Genomic DNA, 25,542 nt, shown 5'->3' with positions numbered 1-25,542 from the left:
ACTCTATTTATATAAGACTTATCCGCGATAAGTAATATGGCATTCAGGTTGAGATATCAGTCTCACGATGTTATACGCTCTGTCGTGACTGATGGACATGATACCATTTGGATGGATAAGTTGATCCGGGGAAGTTATCCCAAGATATCAATCGAATCGGGTTCACAATAATTCGATCTCAGAACTTTGGCGTCGCTATTCTGCTGTGGAAGTGTGTTGTATTAGCTGGCAATAGTTACTGAAATAAGAAGATTATTCTAAGTGAGTGTGTCATCAATTTTAGATGAATACTTTTTATTAAAGAGGTATGATGTTGACGCGGCTCCCGCTGATGTTTCGAAAATCTAGCGGATGTTTGACAGTACGTAGATAGGAGGTTTGAAAATGTCACCTAATTCCTAATATATATCTTGCAGTTATATCTTACCAAAATGGCTGCTGTCATTAATGTAGAAGCAAGGAAACTTACAAGATCGTCAAAACTCGAGCAAACTATTTTATCAAATCGAGGAATGAATATTCACCTAAAAAGATGTTTAAACGTTATCGAAGTCGACAGAAAACGAATGTTAAAATTTGTAGCAAGAAGACAGAGAGAATTACAAGCCGATCTCAAAGCAAAGAAAGATGAAAAATTCAATGTGATGTTGAGATATCAAATGCAAAAAACGCAAAATGAAGGTAAGACTAATTGAATTGAAATTCGATTAACCATTGCTTTAGCTTGAAAAAATATATGAATAAATCCTCCAACGGTGCAAATTTATCGGCTTTACGGAAGTCGCGTCAGTCTATTTTTATCGGCGTCTTTGTCAAGTAGAAACGTGTATTCAAATCTATGTACGCCGATGATATCTATCTATCTATTCTATCGGCAGATTTCGGAATTTTTGCACTTTAGAGCCTGGTTTAGTCTATATAATAATTAAATAGAAGCGGTCGTATAACCCACCATCTTCCATAACCCTTATTAAATAGCGCACCCAAAATTAGATGAACAAAAATACCGATTATATGGCTTCTAATATATCTGGAATTGACGATTTTACGGTTACGTTTCTAATGGCATGGTCGGGTAATAATTGTGCGCAATATAATAGTATTGCTTTGAACTGGACGGAAAAATGTGGGAGTTGTTTCCATATTTATCTATAGATAACTTTTGTGGTTATGACTGAATAAAATCAAATACAAACACGCGTCTTGCGGACTCCGAAAGAATTGTATGTGGGATTAACTAAATCGGTGGTGTATTGAGCTCGAGTCATAGATATCCACACGTAAATAAGGACAGAATCGGGTGAAGTATTGTCTAACTAAACTCTAAACAAACACCGCCAACAGATATTCGAATGCGCACAACAATGTTACTATTTAAAATCGCTAAAACCTATAAATGTTATAAATATATATACACAAAGCGGAAAGCTAAAATACAAATTTATTTCCAATACGGGAAGATTTTAGCAAAACAATATATGTCATCCGTATTTTTACGTATTAATTCCCTAGCAAAATCGGACAGTCATGGAGCCAAAGGAATTTTGGAGCAATTACTCAGTTCACTAGAAAATAGTTTAAAAAAATTTGCGCCGGGTTTAATTTTAAGAAAAATAAACATAAAGTTATCCAACATATTGATCAATTGCAATTAAAAACGTTTCTCATCCCAGATTAGAGATCTCGGTTACAAACTGAATTAGACAAATACCCTATGTGTAAGAAAGTCGCGTATCAGCGTTCATTTGTTCACAGCCATATTCAAGGCTAAAATATGTTGCATCTAATGAAAAATGCTGAATTTTCAACATTTATTTTAATATGTACACGCCCCTTTCACACCCATAACACAAAATCATGCAAAACCGGAAAGAATTATCTTTCATATAAAATCTGGAGTGGGGTTAACCGGATCAAATTCAAGTATCATTGTGATATTTTTGGCTGCGAATGTTCTGTCACTTTAGATACCCACTTACGCTACTGAACGTACTATACCAGTGATTCCCAAAGTGGGCGATATCGCCCCCCAGTGGGCGAAAACGATACAGATGGGGGTGAAAAAGTCTTAGGGGGCGATTTTGCGAAACCTGTTTTATGTTCGGCGCACTTAATTCTGTACTCTGTGTGCATTCGCAGGCTTAAATCACGTGGGCGATTATCACACGCGAAAGGATTTCTGGTCTCGTCTTCGCAGTAAGGCAAGGTAGTTTGCGTATCTTAGTGGTCGGCAAAATACGGCCGGAATAAAATAATCTGGCCCGGGACGATTCACTGAATGAACCTTTCCCTGACCTTTGACCGCGGAAAATTCTTCCCATACTTTACCATTTTAAAATTTTCGGTGCTTATTTTAAGAGTGGTTTCGCGAGTTGTTGCCTGTGAAATGGGGTATTTGTTTCAAACTATCATTCTAATACACACCATTTAACAATCTGTTTTTTAAAAGTACCGATAAAGAATTTGAGCCTAGTCTATCACAGCTATTTCTACACTAATTTTTGATTGCTGTATTTAAACTGAAACTCATAGAAAGACAAAGTATTCATTGACTTATTTGATTTATATTCAAATTTCCGAAAAACAACTAAAAACTAACGAATATAATTCAAAAACGCGAAAATGAGGTAATGTTCACGACCACGCCTGAAAATCTGTCTGAGTGAGAGTGTCTGAGCGGATGCGAAAGGGGGCATTGTTACGTATTTTGCATCTTGCTGATTGGCCAATGTCACGAAGTAAACAAGGAAGTCTATGCCCGGGGAAATATCCAAACGGCGGTTTTGACGATGAATTTTTTTTTATTTATAATCTGCGCTCGAGGAGTAAATTACATTTTTTTACGTAACAGAATTTATCGCGAGACACGTTTATACTGAATTATACTATATCCTAACAATTTAGTGAACAGCCACTCGTTTAACGAGCCTACAATTTAATTATAATTAGACAAATGGAAACACGCAGAAAAGTTGATGCTGAGTGCAGGGGTTCAATAGCGCAGTAAATATTCGAATATATTGCAAAGCAATAAGGAAATAAAATTCATATTCTATTCGAGAGATTGATCACTGCATAATTTTTGTAAGAATGTATCTTCTTAAAGAAAATATTTATCAAAATTTCACAAATCATGCGGAAATATTCACTTCGATGTTTGGAAGTACGTATTTGTGCAAACCATTATTTTCGAAAATGAACATTACAAAGAACAAGCAAAGAAGTGGGTGTGGTGATGCCCATTTAGAAAATGTTTCAATCTTGGCGTCGTAAAGCTATCCAGCGTGATGCAGCAACAAGACAGTGTCACATTAAATGTCATTGTAATATTTTTTTAATAAGACGACTGAGTTGAGTTCACGAATTGTCGCAGTTTTTGCGCGCTGTTCCGTTTTTAACTTTCGAAAAATATATGCGACCCGCAAAATACTAGCAACCCTGAATTTGTCCTGCGAGCGACATAAAATTTGCCGACCCCTGGGCCGTAGCCGATAGTCAGTCACGTCTTCTTCCACATCCGAGTCTATGAATCCAAAAACAAATGGCTGGTTAATTATGAACTGGTGATCGGACTGGAGGCCGTGATAGGATGAGGAATCGGGAATGAATTTTTCCGAAGTTTTTTGGTGCAGGTCCTCAGGCTGTACGAATGAATGAGATGTACGAAAATCATTATTATAAGTTTGGGAAAATCAACTTTGGTTTTATTATTTTAATGTGAAATGGGGTGGATTTAGGAAGTGAAATGCTATAAGACAAGAGTACACGGCGATTTTTGAGGAGGTAGAACCCTGGATTCTTTCATTTCCGACCTATTATATGGTAAAAAGGGGGGTTTTCAGCCCGGCTACTATTGCTATTAAAACAACGAAATCACCTTTCCATCAGTAAACGGGGTAATTTTAGATATAATAAAAAAACTCGCTGAAGAACACCAAGCTCATTTATCTCATTAAAAAACACTATAAACTATGATTTGTCTTCTTATTTGGTCTGTAATATATTCGTTTCTGACTTTATATTTTTTTGTAGTACAAGGGGGCGATGAAGTTGTATAAACTACTTTAGGGGGGCGATGGTCAAAAAAGTTTGGGAAGCACTGTACTATACAACAGCTTATAAAGTGTTTACCAAGTATGGGACATGAAAAACTCCTCCATACAAAAGCTTCTTATCTGCTTGCCATATTATTACCGGGCGTTCCAATTTAAAAATACTTTGCCTCAGTTAAGCCCATTGTAACAAGTGTTTGTTTAATTGAGGTATTTTCTTCGGTAACCCACTCGATCACTCGAACGAACGGTCGCTTGTCATTAAAAATATCGAAATAATAAGCTGTCCAGCCCGGCACGATTTATCGTCCCATGATATGATGAAGGAGGTATTGGAGTGTTCTCGGGACATAATCCTGGTTAATTCAAAAAGGTACATTCGGACGGTTTCGAAAGCCGAACAAAATTCAACTAATATAACCTCGTAACCGTCTAAAGCAGAGGTTGGCAATTACTTTTCTGAGTGAGCCAGTTACGAATAATACACTTGGTTACTGGGCCAGAGACTTAAAACTCAATGTGAATAAAAATCACTTTATTTGCAAATAACTAGAGTAACAGCTCAATGTACAACAACCAGCTGGTGTACCGAGTGACACAATGATTAATGGGACTGATGTAGCCGACGATTTGTTATTTTCATCGATATTTTCAGCGGAAATTTACATCCATAAAAACTATAGTCGTTATTCCAAAAGCCCCAAGTGGGTCGAATGAACACTTCGGTGGGTCGGATCGGGCCTGTGGGTCGTAATTTGCCCACCCCTGGTCTAAAGTCTGAACGAAAATTTATTTGGTCATTTACCAAGTTTAGTCTTGACAAAGTAACAATTTTTGACCCATTTGACCTACTTATCACATCGGACGTTTCGTACCAACACTGACTGCTTTGATGCATACATTACGTAAAATCATGTAAACAGCTTACCAACGTAATTATAAATATGTTTCTCTCGTGGAATACATTCGTTAAGTAGGTCTAACTACGAAAAAGAGATGTAATCGGTAACAAATTTGTCATTGTGGTCTTGGAATTAAGTCGTGCAAAATAACATGTGCCTAAATATGTTACCTATACGACTCGAATGAATTACATCTGTCGCAAACACAAGGTATTTCTACTTTATGTAATTACTTTAAGCTCAAGTTTTGCTGACAAAAATTAGTCAAAATATTGGGCAATCCTCGTACTTTGAACTACAATTTTCACATCCCAATAGGAAAGCTAATATGTATGAAACAACGGCAAACTATAAGCGGTGATTTCACGGACGGCCAAAACCAAGCGAATACTAAATTATTGCTCAACTTCATCACCTTCAGTGTTTCTCAAACTTTTTAGGTCGCGCATCCTTTTTAGAATTTGTCAAGTCTCGCGACCCACCTTAAAAATAACTAGCTAACAATAAGCTACAAACAACAGACGATTAACAACAGTAAGACGAAAGCATGTTTTATTAAAAAAAAACGTTGGGATCACATAGATGCAACGTAAATAATGAAATAAATATATATATATATAAAGTTTTGAAATATTCAAAATAAGGCGGGCAAGATCAAATCTAACAAATATTTTTATTTTCAATTAGTTTCTCGCCTCCTCAAAAAATTGTCTACGCCCCAACGTTTGAGAAACACTGTTCTAGTGATTGATGCACTTGAAAAGCTGATTTTATATTTGGATATATACTTATCCCATGCCAATTTAGTCTTGTAGTAATGGGTAACATCAGTGATTATGATATATATATATCGCATTATTTACTGTAAAAGTACGTACTACTTTTTGTCTGTAATCCATCTAAAAACAGATATTTTAACTTTTAAACAACAACTATCACGCCTAAATTAGTTATTTTAGTCAGACGATACCGCCGTAAGAAAAATTTTTTTTTAACGTTTGCACGGTGATGTGACTTTTATATGAACGCCGCTGAAGAGGTACAAACACAAGCTGATAATATCTCTTTATTTTTCCATTTGAAGGCAAAAAGAAAAATACCCGCCGACCTTCTGTCGCCGCTGACATCGAAGGCGCTCTTTTCACTGATGGCTTAATGAATGCACCCGGTGTTAATCACAGAATGAAAAGACTTGACACTCGACGAAGAATACTTCCTGATTTTGAAGATGATATGGAGGATGGTGCAGAAAATTTAGACGAAGATAATGTTCAAATAGCTGCTGTCGAAGGAAGCCAGAGACGGAATGCTGATGAGTCCGCCTTGACCTCTACTATGAGAGTCCAAAATCGTGTTTCAGTCACTGACAAAGCGAAATGTTCTGAAGGCAATAATCATCACTCGTCACATCCTAACAGTGATGATGCCAAGTCAGAAGCAATGATATGGATGACGTCCGGCGTATGTTCCGTTATAAATCAAGATGCAGAATTGAAGCAAATTGCACCTAAACATGACGAAATACGAGAACCTGAGCCAAAGGGTGTACGGTCTCCACCCATTACCGGATTTAGCATGTCGTCGCAAATGCGAGCCCCGAACCAACGGACGTCACCTGCAACAAGGTATTTAACATTATATAAGTTTTATACTGTGAGCAGGGCTGGACTTAGACCATGGAGGCCCCAGATCAGTCTTTTTTCTTCTCGTCCCACAAAAATTCTGTGGTCCATTAACTTTCTCATGCAAGGAAAAAAACAGTAACGGAAAACAGCATCATCATTCATTGCTACTGCAATCAAAATTGATTGATTTATCAATCAATAATTCCAGCAATTTTCAGTAGGTTCGTGGCCCACCTGAAAATGTTTCTGTTACCCAGCAGTGGGCCATGGCCCACTGGTTGAATAGCGGTGCCCTAGGCCAGGGGTTCTCAAACTTTTGGTGTTGCGGAGCCCTTGGAAAGGTTGACTATTATTCACGGAGCCCCAAAATAAATGTTAAAGTTGTTACTTTCAGATTAATATTCCTGAGCAAGTTAAAAGTACTTTACTTAATTTAAATGCTGAACCTTAGGGTTAATACAAGTCATACATAAATCTAAATTTCAAACATAAATTATATATACACTAAAGCTGTAAATTTGACACTTGACAAACATATTAATAAATAAGGGGTCGAATCTTTTCCCTTTTGACATTTTTGGAAGACTTAAAAGGCCGCTAATAACGTGCGCAATTGCATTTTGTTACAATCGCCGATTTTTTTCGTCAGCATGGCGTGTCATGCAATCAATTGTGCGCGCTCCGTGATGTACCTTTTTTTTCATTCTGAAACTACCGACGGAGCCGAATGCAATAAAATAAATTTCAATTGTTCGTTAAATGCTAAGGTGCGGAAATTTCCGATTCCAATTTTGAACCACCACCCTCTTAAGAATCCTGGCTGCGCTCCTGTGTATAAATAATGTCATTTTTTAATTCCGCCTCTTTGCCATATTTCGAGGCTATTTCGTTGTCAGATTTTATCAAAGCTGTTATTGCTTCTTATTAGAACAGTTACAAAACTAGTCAGTATTTTGAAAAGTAATCCAATAGCTCGCGGAGCCCCTGGGTTTCTCTCGCGGAGCCCTGGGGCTCCGTACGGAGCACTTTGAGAACCTATGCCCTAGGCTAAGCCATTTGTGAGGCTCCTTTTCAACTATAGAATCGTGGCATCCATTATGTCGTCATAGAAAGTATAGGTGAAGTATGACATCATGAATAAATTTTAAATGGAGTGAAATACGAAATTCACGCGCTAATCTCTTAAATAGATTGATGGTAAGTTAAATTTAAAAACCTCAAATCTGTAACAAAACATATTGGTACCAGCAGGGCCGGATTTAGACGGTGATATGCTATAGTGAGTCCCCCTTTCAACAAGAACGTCATAACTTATCCGTTTGTACGTCATAACATGCCCCGTAAAAGGTATTATGACTTCAATTTATAGATTGAAATGCAAAATTTAAGTTTTAGGCAAGATAGAACCCTAATCATTCCAGTGAAGCGGTGTTCCAATTATTGGGTGAATTTGACAGTACTGAAAAATATTTTAAAATTTCAAACTTTTTTAACCGAATTCATTTTTCAATGTATATAGTATATTATTTCATTTTCTAACCTGTCAAATGGTAAATATTTGAAACAAAGATTATCAATCAGATTAAAATATTTCAAAGATTTTACAATTCAAAAACGACTTGAAATAAAATCAGCATAGCAGGCGATGAATAATTGATAAAAACAAATAAACAAAAACTAATTAAAGAATCACGATAGTTATAAATTGGATGTCGGGGCCTGGTAAATCTGACCCTGACTGTGGGCGAGTCTTCACTTTATTTGTTATTCAAAGATATTTTTGCCAATGCAATACTTGCAATATTACTCTCTAATATAAGTGCATAGGCAAGGAGTGAATATCACCTGCCTCCGAGCTTCGTTTATAGTCTAAACAGGCTACCAACAGCAAAATACCGCGGTAGGAAATATATATAATTTGTAACCAGCAGGGTAGACGCGAAGTCGTCATTGAGCTTAGAATTTGAGGATATTCGAAATTGAATGTTGTCATTGCTGGTGACTTCATTTGTTTAATAAACTAATTTATATAGTTTGTTTCAGTCTTTATACTGCATTTGAGGATAGAGCATATTTACAATTTATCTTATCACCGCAATATTTCCATTTACAGACCTGATCAAAAACGAGGTTCCAGAAAGTCAAATGAAACTTTGAAATCTGTGAGATTCTCTCGGCATCGAGGATCGTTGGATGGCATAGAAAATCTTTTAACCAATTTTGCGGAGGACAAAAAATCAGCCAATAAAATCCAAGATAAACAGGGACAGTCGCGTCTCTCTGTGGTCAAGTCTAAATTAGAATCAAATGAAAAAGAATTTCTCTTAAAACTTAGAATTCAGAATCAAAAGTTGGAGAATGAAGACGTTGCAAGAAAAGTGTGGGATTTTATTGGCAAGAGGCCAATAAGCATGTCCGGGGAAAGAGTTTCCAACGATAATACACAACTGTCAGATGACGACACTTTATCAGACGGCGAAGAGGAGCGAAATCTTTCAAAATATTTGGCGGCAGCAAGCGTCACTTCGCGTAGACGTGGGAAAATAGGGTGAAGGATAGCTGTTTTACGTATTTGTTGCACAGATATATTTCGTCAGGAAATTGAATCCACAAGGTCAACGACTGAAATAAATTTCAGTAAAATGCACAGATGAAATATATATAATAAATATAACACATGTGGATAAACTGTACAATAACAATATCCCGCGATGGCTGTATTGTCTGACAGGCCTTGTGCTCAAAATTTGGGGATATGTAGCCAACACAAGTGACCCTCAGCTTACTTGAGCCATATATATATATATATGCATATATATCATATTTTCTTTATAATGTATTTTAGTTTTCGATGCTTTAAATGTTATGAAAATAAATTAAGCCCAGAGCGTAATTGCAATGGTAAAATAATATTTACACGATCGTTGTACCCATGGATATTTGGACTTATCGGTATGTACATTTGCATTCGAGGTTATTTCAAAATATCTACTATAGGCTATGGAAGCGGTTCCCAAAGGGAGTGCCACGGCGATTTGATAGGTGCGTCCCGAAAGTTAACAGAATTGCGTTAATTAAATAACTAATATATGATTGAATATTTACATATTGTATTTATTATAAATGTTTTATTGTTTCTTATTTTAAATGCTGTGTATATGAATCAATAAATTCATTTCATCTTTCCATGTCTTTCACTTTCTGTTACGTAGTGTCGGTCTTCCGTGTTACGTAACAATAGAGTTAGACATTACTTGCTGCACTTTCATGAGCTGCAGTTTGTTCATCTTCTGAACCGAGTTTAGCGTACACGAGCGTTTTTTTTTTTGATATTTCGAAGGAAAATCAGGTAGAGGAGTGTTGACATTGATTTTATTCTCTAGGCCAGGCCTGCCCAACCTTTTCATCTCGCGGCCACTTTCACATAAGAAAATTCGTTGCGGGCCGCAAACGTTTGTACCAAACTTTAATACCAACCAAGTCCTGATTTCGTTAGAATTTATATAATACATAAAAGGAAAATATATTAACATAAAATCAATCACGTTAATAATTATTTACTGCATGGTTACTCATTAGTGCTGGCGAAATATTCGTCGAATATCTGGTAACCCAAGGCGTGGACATTGACACTCGCGCGCCGCTGAATCAAAAAAATCAATCATTACACAACGCAATTGTGAATTCATGACAACCACACGAGAATCTGCACAGAGTTACTAACAAACAAAGACGTAAAAATTGAGTCTTATATTTGAGTCATGGAGTTTAATTATTTATTTATTTTCAGTGGCTTTGATATTGTCTCAATGAGCGTAATGTGCGCCAATGCGGGAACATCAAGTTTTGGTGGGCCGTTTCGTGAAATTTGAAACATTAATACAAGTATTTAGTGAAAAAAAAACATTACAATAACTTTTGGACGAATATACCGCATATACTAAATTTGAATATGTAGAATTGTCAATAAGTCAATTTTATCAGAATTGTTGACGGGATACGCAGTGATAATATTTCCTGAATTTTGTTTAACGCAAACATATCATAAACAAAAATACAAACATAAAAGAAAAACGAGTCCCGGAGCCAGAAGCAAAGAATATTGTTGACTATTTTTTTTACGTTGGCGATAAAAACGATCAAAGCCTACACGAAAAAAAGCAATCAGAATGAAACTAATTTGAAAATTTAGGTTCCAAATTCATTCCCACAATTGCGCTCAGCGTTCGTCGCCTATGATCGCACAACATCTTTCGAGATCGTCGAACAGAACGCACAGTTCTGCGAAAAAAAAACGAACGTCGATGTCACCCAGGACGCAAGACTTGATACATAATACGTAATAATAGGAATCGGCATCTGGATGTAGATAGATGGCGGGAATAATTACACCAAAACCACGAAACATACTTAAGCCTATTTGTAACATAGTAAAAAATTGAAAAGTATGCTTAAAAATATTTATTGGTCTGGGCCGCGAAAAACAGTCAGGCGGGCCGCGGGTTGGGCACCCTTGCTCTAGGCCAGGGATGGCGAACCACTGACCCGCGGGTCACAAAGTGACCCATGTCGTTTTATTCGTGACCCGCCAAGGCCATATTATATACACGCTTTGGCCAAGGCACGAATAAAATTTAAAAATAAACTGCTAATATATCAGTGATAAAAATTGATAAAACCGGTCTTAAATTAATCTAACAATAACTAAACTATTATAATGTACCGTCAGTTGGGCAGTCAGGGCTGCGATCGCTCATTTAAATTGTTAATTTCGGTGCCGTTAAGGTAGTTTTCAAAACGCCTAATGTTGGACGCATGTTTGCATCGCTGTGTATCGTTATATTCAGCTATTGGCTCTGACATCGTTTATGACACAACAATGCAATTGATTCGTTCCTTTCTCGCAACGTGTGGTTCCTTTCAGAAGTACATCTGCAGACTGTTTTAGGGGTTATAAGAGAACTAGATATAGACTAGAACGGTATTGATTCTCGCAGCCAGAAGCCCGTTGCTGGGCACGCCATATTGGTTTACTGTATGCTTAGTCAGCATTATTTCGCAATTCTTTGTTGTCATTGAGGCATATCCTTCTTACAGATGTCGCTGTTAAGTCATATAATACGATGTGATCATTGTAGTATCTCGGTGTTTATTTCGATTTTATTTTGTTCTTACTCTGTATGATCGAGTTTAATTAGGTAAATATCTAATACTCCATAGTTATTATGACATCCTGTATTTTATTTTTCAAACTTTCTGTTCCTTTTTGTGATTGAGGCTAATTAAGTGAATGTTTAGGTAACTTTTCGTGGTCATTGTGGCATTCTTTTTGTTGTCCCTTTTATATATATGATTGTGTCGAATTTAGTGACTATTTAATATTGAGTTGTTCGGTTGCTATATTTGCTGCTTCAATGCAGCTACAAGGTGTCGCTGACTGGATGACTCTTTGAGTCTTTCGCGATCCCTCGTCTATTGCAACAAGCCGATATCTGTCTTCGTAATTTGTTATATGTCTTTTTTTATTTATTTTTTCATATCGTATATTGGTTTTGCATGACGAAAATAAAATCTGAATCTAGATGTTACTTTGCATTTTATTAGTCTCTCGCCTACAATGGCGTTGAGAAAGCAAAATCTTCCAGACTTGAAATAAAAACCTAGGAATCTGAAATAACAATGGGGCAGTGTAAAAGTGCTTTAATGTGCTTGAAAGCTGATTGAAAAATATAAAACTATCAGAGTTGAATTAGCTCTAAATTCTTTGTAACCGTAAAATAATTTGCCGCATCATCCTAAACGTTTTTGTTTATTCATATGCGTGTTTTCGTACTCTAGTTTTATAAAATCCAGTGCCATAAAAAGTCCCTGATAGAAGTCCTGCATAGGTAAAGCCTAAAACTACACCACCACCTACAGAAGCTCATAGGATTTCAGAAGTTTTTCATAGATACAAACATTGATTAAATATCTGTGACCCACTCACTTCAGTTCCGCGATAAAAATAAACTTTCTGACCCATTCATTGAAAAAGTTTCGCCATCCCTGCTCTAGGCCTTCATGTTTTCAAACTTTGAAAAGCATAAAGTGCACACTAACGATAACAAAATGAGTTTTATTTGATGGCAGCAATTTTTTTCGTGTAAGTGCGCCGTGAGTTTATTCCCTTATAATTGTCGCCTCGAACCGCTGGGCTATGGAACAAAAACACGGACGTATATTTTATGGAACTTTGCTGCTACAAATATGCCGCTGGTCGGACGCATCTGGCCCGCGGGTACTACATAACACCACGTCAGTCAAAATAAATGTATTCCAAATCCATACATCGATCTCAACAATACCTGCTTCATCGTTATTTCAGTGGAATGTTTCTGGCAATTTCAATCAGCCATAGTCATTGTTTCACCGGTCTTAATTCCTGCGCTGCCCAGACGGGGTACGAAACTAACGGTTCCATTACATTTGAGCCCATGACAATTGCACCTGTATGCTATTGCACCTATGGAATTTTTTCTGTTTCACGGATAGTTAAACCCATACTAACACTAACCCATGGGTTTTAGCACCCGCATATAGATTGAACCCGTGGATATACGCATGGGTTCAAATGTACATGGGTTCAAATGTACGGTCACCAACTCTAACATCTCAATTTAAAACTGATCAGCCATAAACAAAGTTTACGAATCGATAAGTATGGAGTTCTTATCACTCAAGATATTTAGATTACCGAGCTTAAATAAACCCGACAACCTAATCCCTTGTATGAAATATAATACTTGCAGTCTCAGTTTGACAAAGAAATATCCCCAAAAATCGTATTTTTACTTCCGCCCAGTGAAATGCACAAATAGGTAGGCCCGGTATATAATTTTTAAAAGTGTCCACAATTCACATATTTTAAATTTAAATTTTTACAAAATGCGAAAGCAAAATATATATTTCATTTCTCAAGAATAGTCCAGGCATGAATGTTATAAGAAAATCATTCTCGTAAAATGAATACTTTTAATGATTGCCGATAGAGCTGAAATAAATAGGCAACACAATCAAGGCATCTGTGGTGCATAGATATGGTCAGCTAACATCCTCATTTATTAAAAATCCTTTTCTTGGAGGCATTCCTTTCATCAACGCTTCTCTCCAATTCTTAGTGCAATAGTAGGACAACAAGATGTCGAATACTAAATAAAACGTGGCATTAGAAGGAATCCCCATCGCTGTTAATATAGATATTATTAGGTGCTCCCGAAGTATGCGAACCAAGATGGCGGACATCGCAATGTAATATGGGTACTAGGGTTAGGCCATAATTTTAGGTATAATTACTACGGGAGGCTCTTGGCTAGTCTCCGAACTGATAATAGGACTAAAATAAGGAAAATTGGAAAAAAATTATCGCCTAACCCTAACCTGTTACGTTCCGATGTCCGCTATCTTGGTTCGCATACTTCGGAAGCCCTTATTATTATAACATATACCAGTATATATGTATTAGGTTGAATAAGTATTTGAGTATAGATATTCTTTCTTGAGCGACAAGTACATTTAGAGCAACTAAATATTAGTATATAAATAAAAAAAACATTTGTGTTTTGTTCAAAAAAAAAACATACATTTGGTTTAAGAAACATACTAAAAATGACTTTTCACAGAAATAGTATGGACTTAATATAAAGTGTCCTACTCATAAACAATGGTTTGGAATCTATTGTCAGAAACAATATACATAACGAAACGAGCTGGAAAAGTAAAAACACAAACCCCCTTGTGTGTATCAATATGAAGGTAACTAATTGTGCTCGCCTACTTTACATCAATTTGTGCAAATGGACTGAAACCTATGACCAGGGGGATTTTCACTTGGCTAACACAGACAGTCCCCAAACTCTTAATAGAACTAAAATGAGGAAAATCGGAATAAAATTATGGCCTAACTAACCCTAACCTGGTACACATACTACGAATCTACGATAGTACCATATAGATTTTGATCAGTAACGAACACACCATTGAAGCAAGCAAATAAATATCTTAGCGTCAGAAATGCAAACATTTCTTTTTCCCATACCTTGATTGATAGCAAGCACAGTTGAATAACTGTGATGGTGACCAGATCGGTGCATATATGTATGTATGGGAAGACGTCGACAAGATATTCTTATTTCAGAAGCTCGATCATTGGTCAGTTGTTTGCGGACAGTTTCATCAACTAATCCACCGAGTATATAAATATGAGATGCATCGACAGCGTCTAATTCTGTAATTTTAAACATTTGGAGAATGAAAAAAATTATAATTCTTGGCAACTACATCACATCATTTATTGAACTTTTAATCTATGATATAAAGGGAGCATTGGTTTTCAACCAGGGTGCCGTTCAGGGTTCCGGCAGCGCAGTCCAGGGGTTGCGCAAGGTTACACTTGAATACGAGAGTCTATATTATTATTCTATGTATATTGAACAAATATACTCTAATACACGGTTCTAATGAACAAATAATAACTGTTTCGTGTTCCGTGACATATTTTATAATGACAATTACAATCAATTTCACAGGGGTTTCCAGAGCCTAAAGAAATTTTCTATCGTTCCACAATAAAGGTTGAAAACTACTGATATGGAGTTTCATAGTGTTTTGCATTGAAATACAGCAATGTACTTCATTGTTCATTAACATTGCTGGAACAGGGCTTGTGTACTTAAGGAGTTTGGTATGTTTTCAACAACATCGAAAACTCTTTGCAGTCAAAATTCTGAATTTCCCAGAAATGTCAGTCGGAATTACAAACTTTTAATGGTGTTGATCGAAATCAAAATTTCTGACAATACCTCAGAATTAAGACAACAAGGCATTTTCAAAAGACAATTAAAAGAACACCTGAAATCTTGAGTAAGAAATATTTTTCAATTCGAGGAGGTGCCAAAAGTACTTAAGCAGTGATCTACTAAATCAAAATCTTCATTCATAACATCTTACCTATCTCTGCATCCGGTGATAAATAGATAAGATTTTCTTTATCAAACAAAGATAAAAAACTATTTTCTGTCACAGTTATTTTATAATTCTCAAATCCATTGTGTTTTCGAGTACATTCCTGATACAGGTGGGAATCCGAAGAAAAACCTGGAAATTCAAACAAAAATATTGTTTTCTTCTTATACTGGAAACATTTTCAGCTAAAAAGAAATATTAATTGCATTTAACTCATATAAATGCACAAATACTTTGAAAGACATTTGATTTCAAATTTCTCTTAAATTCCGTTCTCTTGAAATCAAAATTATGAAGACAGATTTATTTGCAATTGACTGCAATACATGAAAACCTTTATTTCCACAATGCTTTGGATACTAGACTTTGAAATTAGCATGATTACAACATGGATATTATGCAAAGGGATGAAGTTACTACATGTGAATATTTACAGCAGATGTCAACAATTCAAATGTTTGTATGAACAGCCATTCAAAATTACAGCAAACACAAATATTCCTTAGCATTTTCAACAGGGTTATGGAGTCAGAGTTTAAAGATTGCATGTTTTTATTGTTGTTGGAATCTGGGCCATAGTCACATTTCAAACTCCCAGGAAATGAGAGTCGAAATTTGAATTCTAATAGTCGAGAGACTGAATTTAAGACCTAATGCTGATAATTATCATGGTTACAATCAACGTAAAATTTTTTAAAAAAAAAACTCAAAAAACATCAAGTTGAATAAGTATTCTCAATTAAAAAAGGCATGAGCACGCCAAAGTTCAGCTTATCAAAATTTTGTTGCCACGGAGTTGGGAGTGCAGTATTTAAATTGGGCCGCAGTCCCAATACAGGATAAATTTTGAAGCACTGATTTTATAAAAACAACGTTCAGTTTTCACAGTTACAGGCAACTTAACACAAATTGCAATGATAAAAGTTTTAGTACTGTATTTTTAGGGGACAGAATTTAAAAAAATGCACAGTTGAAATAGAGAAAATGAAACAAACCAGTAAAATACAAAGAAGCAGGAGAAGATGCTTTTCTGTTAGATCCATATAACCTTCCTATTTGACCTGCTAACTTTGATACTTCCTGTACAGAAATGATATAATTTACAAATAGTAAATAAGTGACAGAGAATTCGGATTATCCAAGGGAAAAAAATTCATAAATCTCAAACATTAAATATTTATATAAATTCCTCAACTTGAGAAACTTGGCTTTGTTTTCTCTGAGCAAGAGTTAGGGTGTCACAATATTAAATTTTCCTCCCATTCACAAGATATTTGGATTACACTGAAATCTGTTCTTCAAAAAATCATGAAGAATCTGCATAGATTAACATACCCAGAAAGCACAGTTGGTTGTTCACGATGTTCACAAATTTGATCCAAAATGAAAAAATAAACAACAATCCAAAACGTTTTTGAATTATAAAAGTGTGATGAAACAACTATTAAAACTACCTTGTTATTCATACTATTAGTCCACGACAGATCAACACAAACTTTAAGAGAATCAATACATTGCATAGCTTCTTTTAATCGACAGTTTATTAATGATTTAGCAAGTTTACTTGTAGAATGCGTTCTTGGTGATGGACATGATTCCAGGGTTAAGTCATTGAGCTGTAAAAATTAAACAATAGTTCATGACTGAACAAAAAAGTCAGTATGATGGAGTAGGTGACATAGGTAGCTGGATTTTTCCGTCTATCCCTAACCCATTTCAAGTACCATTGACTGCCCAGCTTGCTTCATGCTTCACCTTATGATTGCCATTATATCTGCATCTTCAATACATATATGTCGTCATGCAGGTCTATAGGTCAACGTGTAATTGTTATTCAAAACGTTAAAAAGTTGGCGTTATTGTTAAAATTCAAACCTTTTCTACTGCTCTTTTTTCCTTTCTGCGTTCCCTTTCAGATTTTCGTTTAAACTTTAATGTTTCAACTTTACGCTGATAACGTAAAAGACGTCTTTGCTGATTACGCTGTTAAAAGTTAATATAATCAAGAGAATAATCCAGCCATAGGTTTATTGCGCAATAATGCAATTTCAAATATTAATATCCTGAAAAGTAGAATGAAAGTGAAAATAGGCAAAGTATCCCCCGAACAAGAGTGAAAATAGCAAATATCTCTATCATAAAATTATATATTGAATATGGATACTTATAGCAAGGTTGCAAGCCTAAATTTGCAATGACTTCTAGATAGAGGAAAAGATAGGAATAGGACCACTGAAAGAGCAACGTGTGTATTCTGTTTTTTTGTTACGAGAATTTTCATTGGATACTGGTTCACACAGAGCTTCCATGTCGATATCTGGAGCGGAACTTCTTGGAAGCTGATATGGATAATTCCTGGCTTTGAGAATCGCTACAGTAAGCATAAACGGAGTTTTGTTCCCAATCTAGTATACAAAAGTATTACGATTGTCTTAGAAGAACTACATAAGCCAGAAACCATACTCACAGACAACTCTCTTTCAGTTTTATTTTCACTTTCATCTTGTTCTTCTTTATGCTTTCGAGTTCTAAAAATAACATACCGGTAGTTTTAAAACAGAGAAAAAATGTAAAAGCAAAAAGTGTTTGATCAAAGATCTGAGTTGTGCAATGGTATTTCACAGATTCTGCAGATTTTTCCAAATAATCTCACAGCAATAATTGACATAATGGCATTGTTGTGAGATTGAAACATTAACCAGTTAACCAGAAAAATATTGTATCAACTCTATCAGCCCCTGACATTGTGACCATGAATCCCCCAAGCAATAATAATAAGCAATGTATCAGGTAAGGATGATACATATATCTGACATAAAAGTAATACCTACCTTACATAAGGTTGACAAACATAGTGAGGAAAACCATTTACAGTGATTGGACAAGCTTCATCATCCTCCTATATTGAAAATTAAAGTTATAAAAAAATTTGGAAATTAAAATGAATTCATTTAAGGTGAATGATATTGAACATTTTCAGTTTTTTCTTACGTGAACGTCTGAACAAATTGTGAATTAATACAAACCTGACAAGCTTGGTTGATCTCATCATTTATATTTTCCATGTCATCAAGATTTTGTGCCCTACCGAGTGCTAATTGGAAGTCGGGATAGACCTGTAGAAAAAAGTTTTAAAATGAAGTTAAAAATGTCACATATCATGACATGACTGAAGCAGAATCATATACTATGCCAAATACATCCTAAATATTTTTAATTTAGAAAATTTCCAAAATTGGGTCATATTCAACGAAGGATGCACAGATCATTTAGTATTCATAGAAACTGATTTTAATAACAAAATTGGTTAAAATACCCATTATTTATTTCAAATGATTTTCTAATTTCGGTCAAAGTCAAATTTTTGTCAAAGAATCAGATATCAAATGTTATATATGACAAATGTTCAAATGAAAATATTTCTACCATCAAAAATTTACAATCACAAATATAGTCAAGTTTTATTCACAGTTTTTGAGTGGATGCAATAAGGAAGTCGATACAACTTTACAGACCAAATTGTTTGAGGCAGAATATAAAGGTATTCCACATAAGATAATACAGATATATAAATGTTACTTTCAAAGTATGAACCCATAGCTTGAAAAGATGGGATCTCACAAAACTGATGGGACATTGATGGATCCGAACAAGGGCAAGATACTCTTTTGTCATCTTATACACACTAGGATTTTCTCCTGTAAACGAAAAGAAAAAATGAACATAAATGAATCTAGTTAGAGCATGAACATATGCTAAAATTTTAGTTCAAATAACGTTCAAAGTTTCACATCAACTCTTGTCTGATAGATGAATGAAAAACCTCGATAGCAATAAATATTACTTTAAATTTAAACCACGTTAACAGGAAATGTTAGAAATACGATATAACTGATTAAAATTTGCTTGCTGAACATTGAGAATAACATCTTTCAAAAGTCAATATTGAACTATATTCTTGGAATTAAATTGAACAACATAAAAACGCCTGAACTTACCAATAAATATACAAGGATTGGATAAATGGGACTCCGCCACCATAACACCATCTACTCCTGTTTGTTCAATACATTGATGTATGTCTTCTAAATTTTGGATGTTTCCATTTGATATCACAGGAATTTGTAAATTTTTCCTGGAATATTTGAAAATAAATTGCAATTTAGAAAAGTATCTGGGGTATGAATGACATTTGTGAAAAAAATTTGTGTCATAATTCATCTTGATTGATTGTATAACCAATGAGAAATTGATAGGAAAACTACTTTTGTAGATCCATAGCTAAAGATAAAAACTTACTTCACTTCTTTCACTTGATTCCAATCAGCCAAACCAGTCATTATTCCTTTCTGCTCAATAGTTCTACCATGTACTGATAACATACTACATCCGGCAGATTCCAACATTTTTGCATAAGCTACAGTTTTCTCCACCTTCGGTATCAAAGAAATTCATGAGAATTCAAAATAGTTTAAAAAAATCGTATTTTACAAAACCGAATGCTCGACACTTCTAATAAATTTTCTACACTTTAGAGATCATTTTGTTTTGTGATTATTAGATTTGCTCTTATATAGATTCATAGTCTGTACAATTTAGACAATTGAACTATTGTACAGGGGGTCCTAAAGTCTTTGAAATGTTACATGGTGTCACTCCACCAAAAAGGTTGAAAACCACTGTTGTATGCTCGCATGCCACAAGTTAATAGTACAGGACAATGTTCAGAGTGAACAGCGAGAATAGCAATCATATTAAAAATCTCTTACATACCGTACCACAGACACTTAAAGTAGATATTCTTTTTCTCAAACACAAGGCTAACAGATTAAAAGCAAACTAGCTTGAACTTTGACAATTTTTTAAATTAAATCATGCTTTGTCAATTTCCACTGACCTCTGGGAAGATTCTGATTTTTGCTGTAACCGGGATATCAAGCACATCGTTAGCAGCATAAATCATTTTGTGTAGCAACTCCCAACTGTCTTGTAAGAACGCACCAAAATGACCTGTTGTATATAAATAGAATATGCAATAATATTGAATCTAGAAAAAGGGATTGAGAAGGATTTAGCTGGTTTGGTTAAGGTGAAAAAATAGGATATATCTACTGTTTTAGCTATATCCTACACATTCAAAATCAATGACAGGTTGCTTCGACTGTGCAAAATTTTTGATAAGAAGGATTTTGCGATGAAAAGCAAACATATATTATAAAGATTAAATTATAGTGTCATTACATTACAATAAAATCGAGCTATATTAAGCTATTTTCGATACAAAAAATGCAAATAAAAATGTAAACGAGGACTATTTTTTTACAAAACATGTAGTTTTTTTCCGAAAACAAAAACGTCTTTGACAATTACAGCCATTGAATCAGACAGTGAACTTCAACCTGATTTAACCCTGCTATTAAATCAATTTCTACTCACCGCGTCTTGCAATGTGTTGAGGACAACCAAGGTTGAGATCAATTGCATCACAGAAAGGTTGAACTATTTTTGCGGCTTCCAATAGCTGTTCTGGGGTATTTGCACAAAATTGGACTATCAATGGCCGGTCTTCTTCACAGGAAAGGTCCTTCAACACCTAAATACAGCAAACTTTAAAAGTTGATTGTTTATCATCGGCTAATAAAACAAATCAAATATGTCTCACCTTTTTGCGATATGTTAAGTCTTTTAATATTACATTTGCATTAAACATTGGTGTAAAACATAATTGTGCTCCATATTTTCTCGCTAAAATTCGCCATGCCAGCTCACTCTGGTCAACCATAGGAGCCAGAATATATTTCGATTCTCCAAGAACATGATTTATAGATTTTGTTTTTTTGCTACTTGCTGAGCTGATGAGCATTCCACAAATAGTATAAAAAATACTTCAAGAAAGTTGAATAGTAATCGAGAAGTAAAAAACTGATGAACTAATTTTAAAAAAAATCATAGAAAAATGTTATAAGCATGAAATGGAAATATTGAGAAAGACAGGTTCGATCGGAAAACACAATTAAGGTATTAGAAGTTTATTCATTATTTAATCCTCAAGAGATTAATGACAGCATGTAAACATTCTGATGTAACATCAACAAGACTGCATGACCCTGGAAATAAAGCATGATTGTGCATAATAATCCTGTTCAAATAATAGGCCATTAATGTTATCAATTTTATTTCATCTCAGCCGTTGCAAGTGACTACTGCTGCCCTAAAAGCTGATATTTACATATAAGTTATATACTTCAGATAACTCAATAAATAGCAGACAACATAAGGCTTGGCATCCAAATAAATATTACCATTCACAGCACTATTTACTAATTCCAAATTAAACAGACTTTTGATATCTATTGTAACTCACCATGCACAAATTAAAATACCGGGTCAAAATTTAATTTGACTTACAGCAGCGCTCAAAAATTCCTACAGTCATTTGAGCTTAATATTAAAGATGTCAAAAGCAGCTTAGCCCAACAAAACAGCAAAATGCTGAAACACAATACCGCATTACTGATCTAACTTCGCAGTTCGATTATTTCAGTACACTATATTCTGATAATGGTCAATGCAACAAGATCCAAAGTACTTTCAACTAATGCATGATGTACAGGGTTGCAACCCTTCCAATCTGCCAGACAGTATAGTGATGCAGTGATGACTGTAAATGCAAGGGTGTCACTCATGTTGAACAAAGGGATTGGGAATTGCTTCCATGCCATCCTGTGGACATATCAAAACAACATTTGTTCCTCGACATACAGTCAGTCCAAGCTGTCTTGTATCTTCTGTGAGTTTGTATGGATCATCTGGATCCCGAAGAAACTCTGTGGTACTGTCCAGTACAAGATTTAAAAGTGGGTCAAATCCTTTCAAAACTCCTGTTGCCTCTCGTCCGCCGTGAAATTTAACCCTTATAGGTCGATCCAAATATTTTGAAAGGTCTAAAATGCTCTCCTTTTTCTTCCTTTCTGCCATAGTGGTGTTTTATTTCCGAAATATTCAACTGAGCCAACGCGCCAAGCCAACAGAATACAGGAATAGGTGTCAGAACAACCAAACAACTGGAACACCAAGTCTCGAAACACGCGCTGAAAATGGCTGTGACGCTAGCACTAATTTCCTATAGTGGTGGTATAGTGATTAGTTACCACTACACATAGATTGTTTGTAGATTGGTCTGGTTTATGTGTTATAACCCCAGCATTGACTGACAATAGTTTTGTCTTGCGTTCGTTAATTCGAACTGTCTATCTGTCGATAGCCTTCGGCTGTAGTAAGGAGACGTTTGAAAACACCTTATGAGTTTATTGCAATTCCGACAATATATACAGAAATACAATGTACACACAATTTGATCAAATCTAGTCTGATTAACACAAAACACATTGCTGAATATATAGCTTTCTACCAAGCAATTAAAATAGAATAAAGAAACAGATTTTTACATTAACGATTAAAGAATCACGCGTCATTCCGGTTTCTGGTTAGCTTTCGGTTCACTATAATCAAACATTATTAAAAGTGTTTTCTTGAAGTTCATTACTAGCAATTAACTTGTTATTGCCAAGTCACCGTGTTCCTGGTCACGTACTTACTCCAATTATGAGATGTAAAAAATTGTTCTCAAGTGGATAATTTGGTTTTAACAAGATATTTCGAATTTACGTTATTGGAATATTACTGGAAATAAATTTTATTTTCACATGGGATGGCACCGAAAGGCTATTAAATCTTGAAATTGGATTTTGAGAAATTGATAATTGCTATAACGGGAATAATTAATTTTGGTTTTCATGAGTTTCTCACGAATTGGGCCAATTTGGTGTAGTTTTGTAGTTACATAACAACTAATTGGCTACATAACTCCCCCGCAGGAGTTCGGAGAATTCTAAGGATGCAATTTGGGCTGAGAAGGCGGAAATGACGTGCTGTTTTCATGAAATTCAACTAAAAATAAAAAATAAATTTTAAGCTGTATAAAGATAGATTAAATATAGTTATTCCTGAGATAGTTATACATGAGGTATATTATTGTTATAGGTATTGATGTAAATGCACGAAGTATTTAATTCTTCGTAAAACACATGTTAGAAAGAAATTATGTTAAAGTATAATATATATGTACAATATGAGCATTGCTATTCGACTAGTCTGCCAGACTAGGGTATAAGTTCGAATTTGATCTATTATTGGGATTTGGTCTAGATTGATAGATTTGACCCCCCTGATCTTGTCTATTGTTTTGCACAAGAGGTTGAGGTGGTTCAACAGGGTTCACTTGTTCCCTGCGAGCAGCCAAGTATTGCCGAAGCCGTTGTATTCTAGGAAGTCCTTGATCTCTCAGTTTTGGGCAAAGTTTCTTGATAAAACAAACGGTCCAAATAGTGGCCCAAATGAGAGATAAATGGAATAAGAGCATATAAATACCTGATAAAATTGACGTCTTAATGAAGGAGAGGGCATGAACAAAAGTGTCTTGCACTTCATGTGAGATAGCATCAGTATCAGTGTCTGATGTGCTATCTGCATTAGTTAGGGTTTGCTCACTTAATATTCGTTCTCGAATAAGGTTAATGTGGCTGATTGATAATAACATATTATTAATATCATCATAACCCTGGTGTCCCCTTGGTAATTCGTTATATGCTTCGTTGTAATCGATAGGATTAAAATTGTCGACAAAAGGCTTGAATGTGGGTCTCAGAAATTTTACATGCATATCCGCATGATTTAAAGTATAATTGACGTAGTTATAGAACCGACCGTCAATTTGAAACGTAAATATACGACCAGGCGTATAATTTTCAAAAAAATGAATACCCACATAAGCGTTAGAATCAGGGAATATTTGTGCAATGATCGTTTCATTGCTATTATTAATAAAGTGCACTAAAGGTCGGGTAGCATATTTACCCTGTAAAAAGAGGTTCCTAAGAACGGTAACGTTAATACGTTGGCATTCAATTTCGGTCAATATATCACCCACGGTGATAGCTGCTCTGTTCCCACCTAGTAACTGACTTAGGATCTTACCGGGGTATTGTTTAGACAGGAGTTTAATATTAGTGGTTAGAATGCTTTCAATTTGGCATTCCAAATAATTAATATCTGCTGTCAATTTGTTTATTACCTCGGAAACCCTATCAGTGCTTTCTTGAATAAACCCAATTAGAGGAGAAGATTCTGAAAAATTCTTCACAGTATAATCGTAATTAAAGGCGGGATATTTAAGAGTAAAAAGGGATGAACCATCAAGTGCAATGCATTGTTGCGTTTCGAATAACAAACCATTATTGGTACAAAAAGTATCAGACTTAAAACATCTTTTAACTGACTTGCCACATGAACCCCAGTTATGGATTGATTGCCCAAGTTTTGGAAAATCTAAGCGGTAAATCTGATTAGAAGAATTATAATGTAAAATAAGTTCAGTAACAGTTGTTTGGTATTGAGGGCAATCAATTAAAGGATGGTGTTTCCAAATTAAAGTTTGACTTCCTAACGTGCATGACCCAGTTAATATGTTGCAGGTGGAAATTGAAGGGAAAGCACCTAACATTACCCCATGAAAAGGATCATACGAAATTTGAATACGAGACAAATGAGCATTGATCACTTGTCCGTGTCTAGAGGATGGCCAACTATAAGTAACTTTTGCCTTGTTTTGAGTGGACCAAGTATCTGGGGAAGTGGGTTCTAAATCTCCAATATTATCAGCTTTTAACGTGTGTACCCAATCTTCACAATATAAAGGGGTGGGTGGTTCTATCATGGTAGAAGTCAGTTTACTCGAATGTGCACCAAAGAAAAAATAATGACTAGACCATTTAGTAGCAGATTTCTGACATACATATAAAGTAATATTTGTATAGCTAGAAGATAATTCATGTACCGTAACAGAGCATTGCTTAATGGTTTGGGGTGTCTCCTTAGTACAATTATTGGGCTTCTGAATAAAGT

The 25,542-nt window shown here is 35.2% G+C and overlaps 2 protein-coding genes across 2 annotated transcripts; one reads left to right on the top strand and one right to left on the bottom strand.

Moving 5' to 3' along the window:
• LOC120344586 (uncharacterized) lies at window positions 1-9,765 on the top strand. Its single transcript, XM_039413882.2, has 4 exons — window positions 1-261; window positions 417-681; window positions 6,039-6,579; window positions 8,693-9,765. The coding sequence occupies exons 2-4, from the start codon at window positions 432-434 to the stop codon at window positions 9,129-9,131; spliced, it is 1,230 nt and encodes a 409-aa protein (XP_039269816.2). The 5' UTR covers window positions 1-261; window positions 417-431; the 3' UTR covers window positions 9,132-9,765.
• Window positions 9,766-13,433: 3,668 nt separating this feature from the next.
• Window positions 13,434-22,251, bottom strand: LOC120344602 (tRNA-dihydrouridine(16/17) synthase [NAD(P)(+)]-like). The gene is made up of 15 exons (XM_039413896.2): window positions 21,242-22,251; window positions 21,016-21,172; window positions 20,477-20,589; window positions 19,879-20,012; window positions 19,578-19,714; window positions 19,159-19,277; window positions 18,606-18,695; window positions 18,411-18,478; window positions 18,047-18,107; window positions 17,455-17,562; window positions 17,034-17,195; window positions 16,575-16,659; window positions 15,565-15,711; window positions 14,654-14,842; window positions 13,434-13,766 (listed from the first exon to the last, which is right to left on the bottom strand). Exons 1-15 carry the CDS (start codon window positions 21,440-21,442, stop codon window positions 13,660-13,662), a joined length of 1,878 nt encoding a protein of 625 aa, XP_039269830.2. The 5' UTR covers window positions 21,443-22,251; the 3' UTR covers window positions 13,434-13,659.
• Between the last annotated feature and the right edge of the window lie 3,291 nt (window positions 22,252-25,542).

The sequence above is a fragment of the Styela clava genome, chromosome 5, assembly GCF_964204865.1.
Source record: "Styela clava chromosome 5, kaStyClav1.hap1.2, whole genome shotgun sequence".
Taxonomy (NCBI): Eukaryota; Metazoa; Chordata; class Ascidiacea; order Stolidobranchia; family Styelidae; genus Styela; species Styela clava.
Note: the sequence above shows the minus strand (reverse complement) of the source record. Positions and strands in the feature narration are given on the sequence as shown.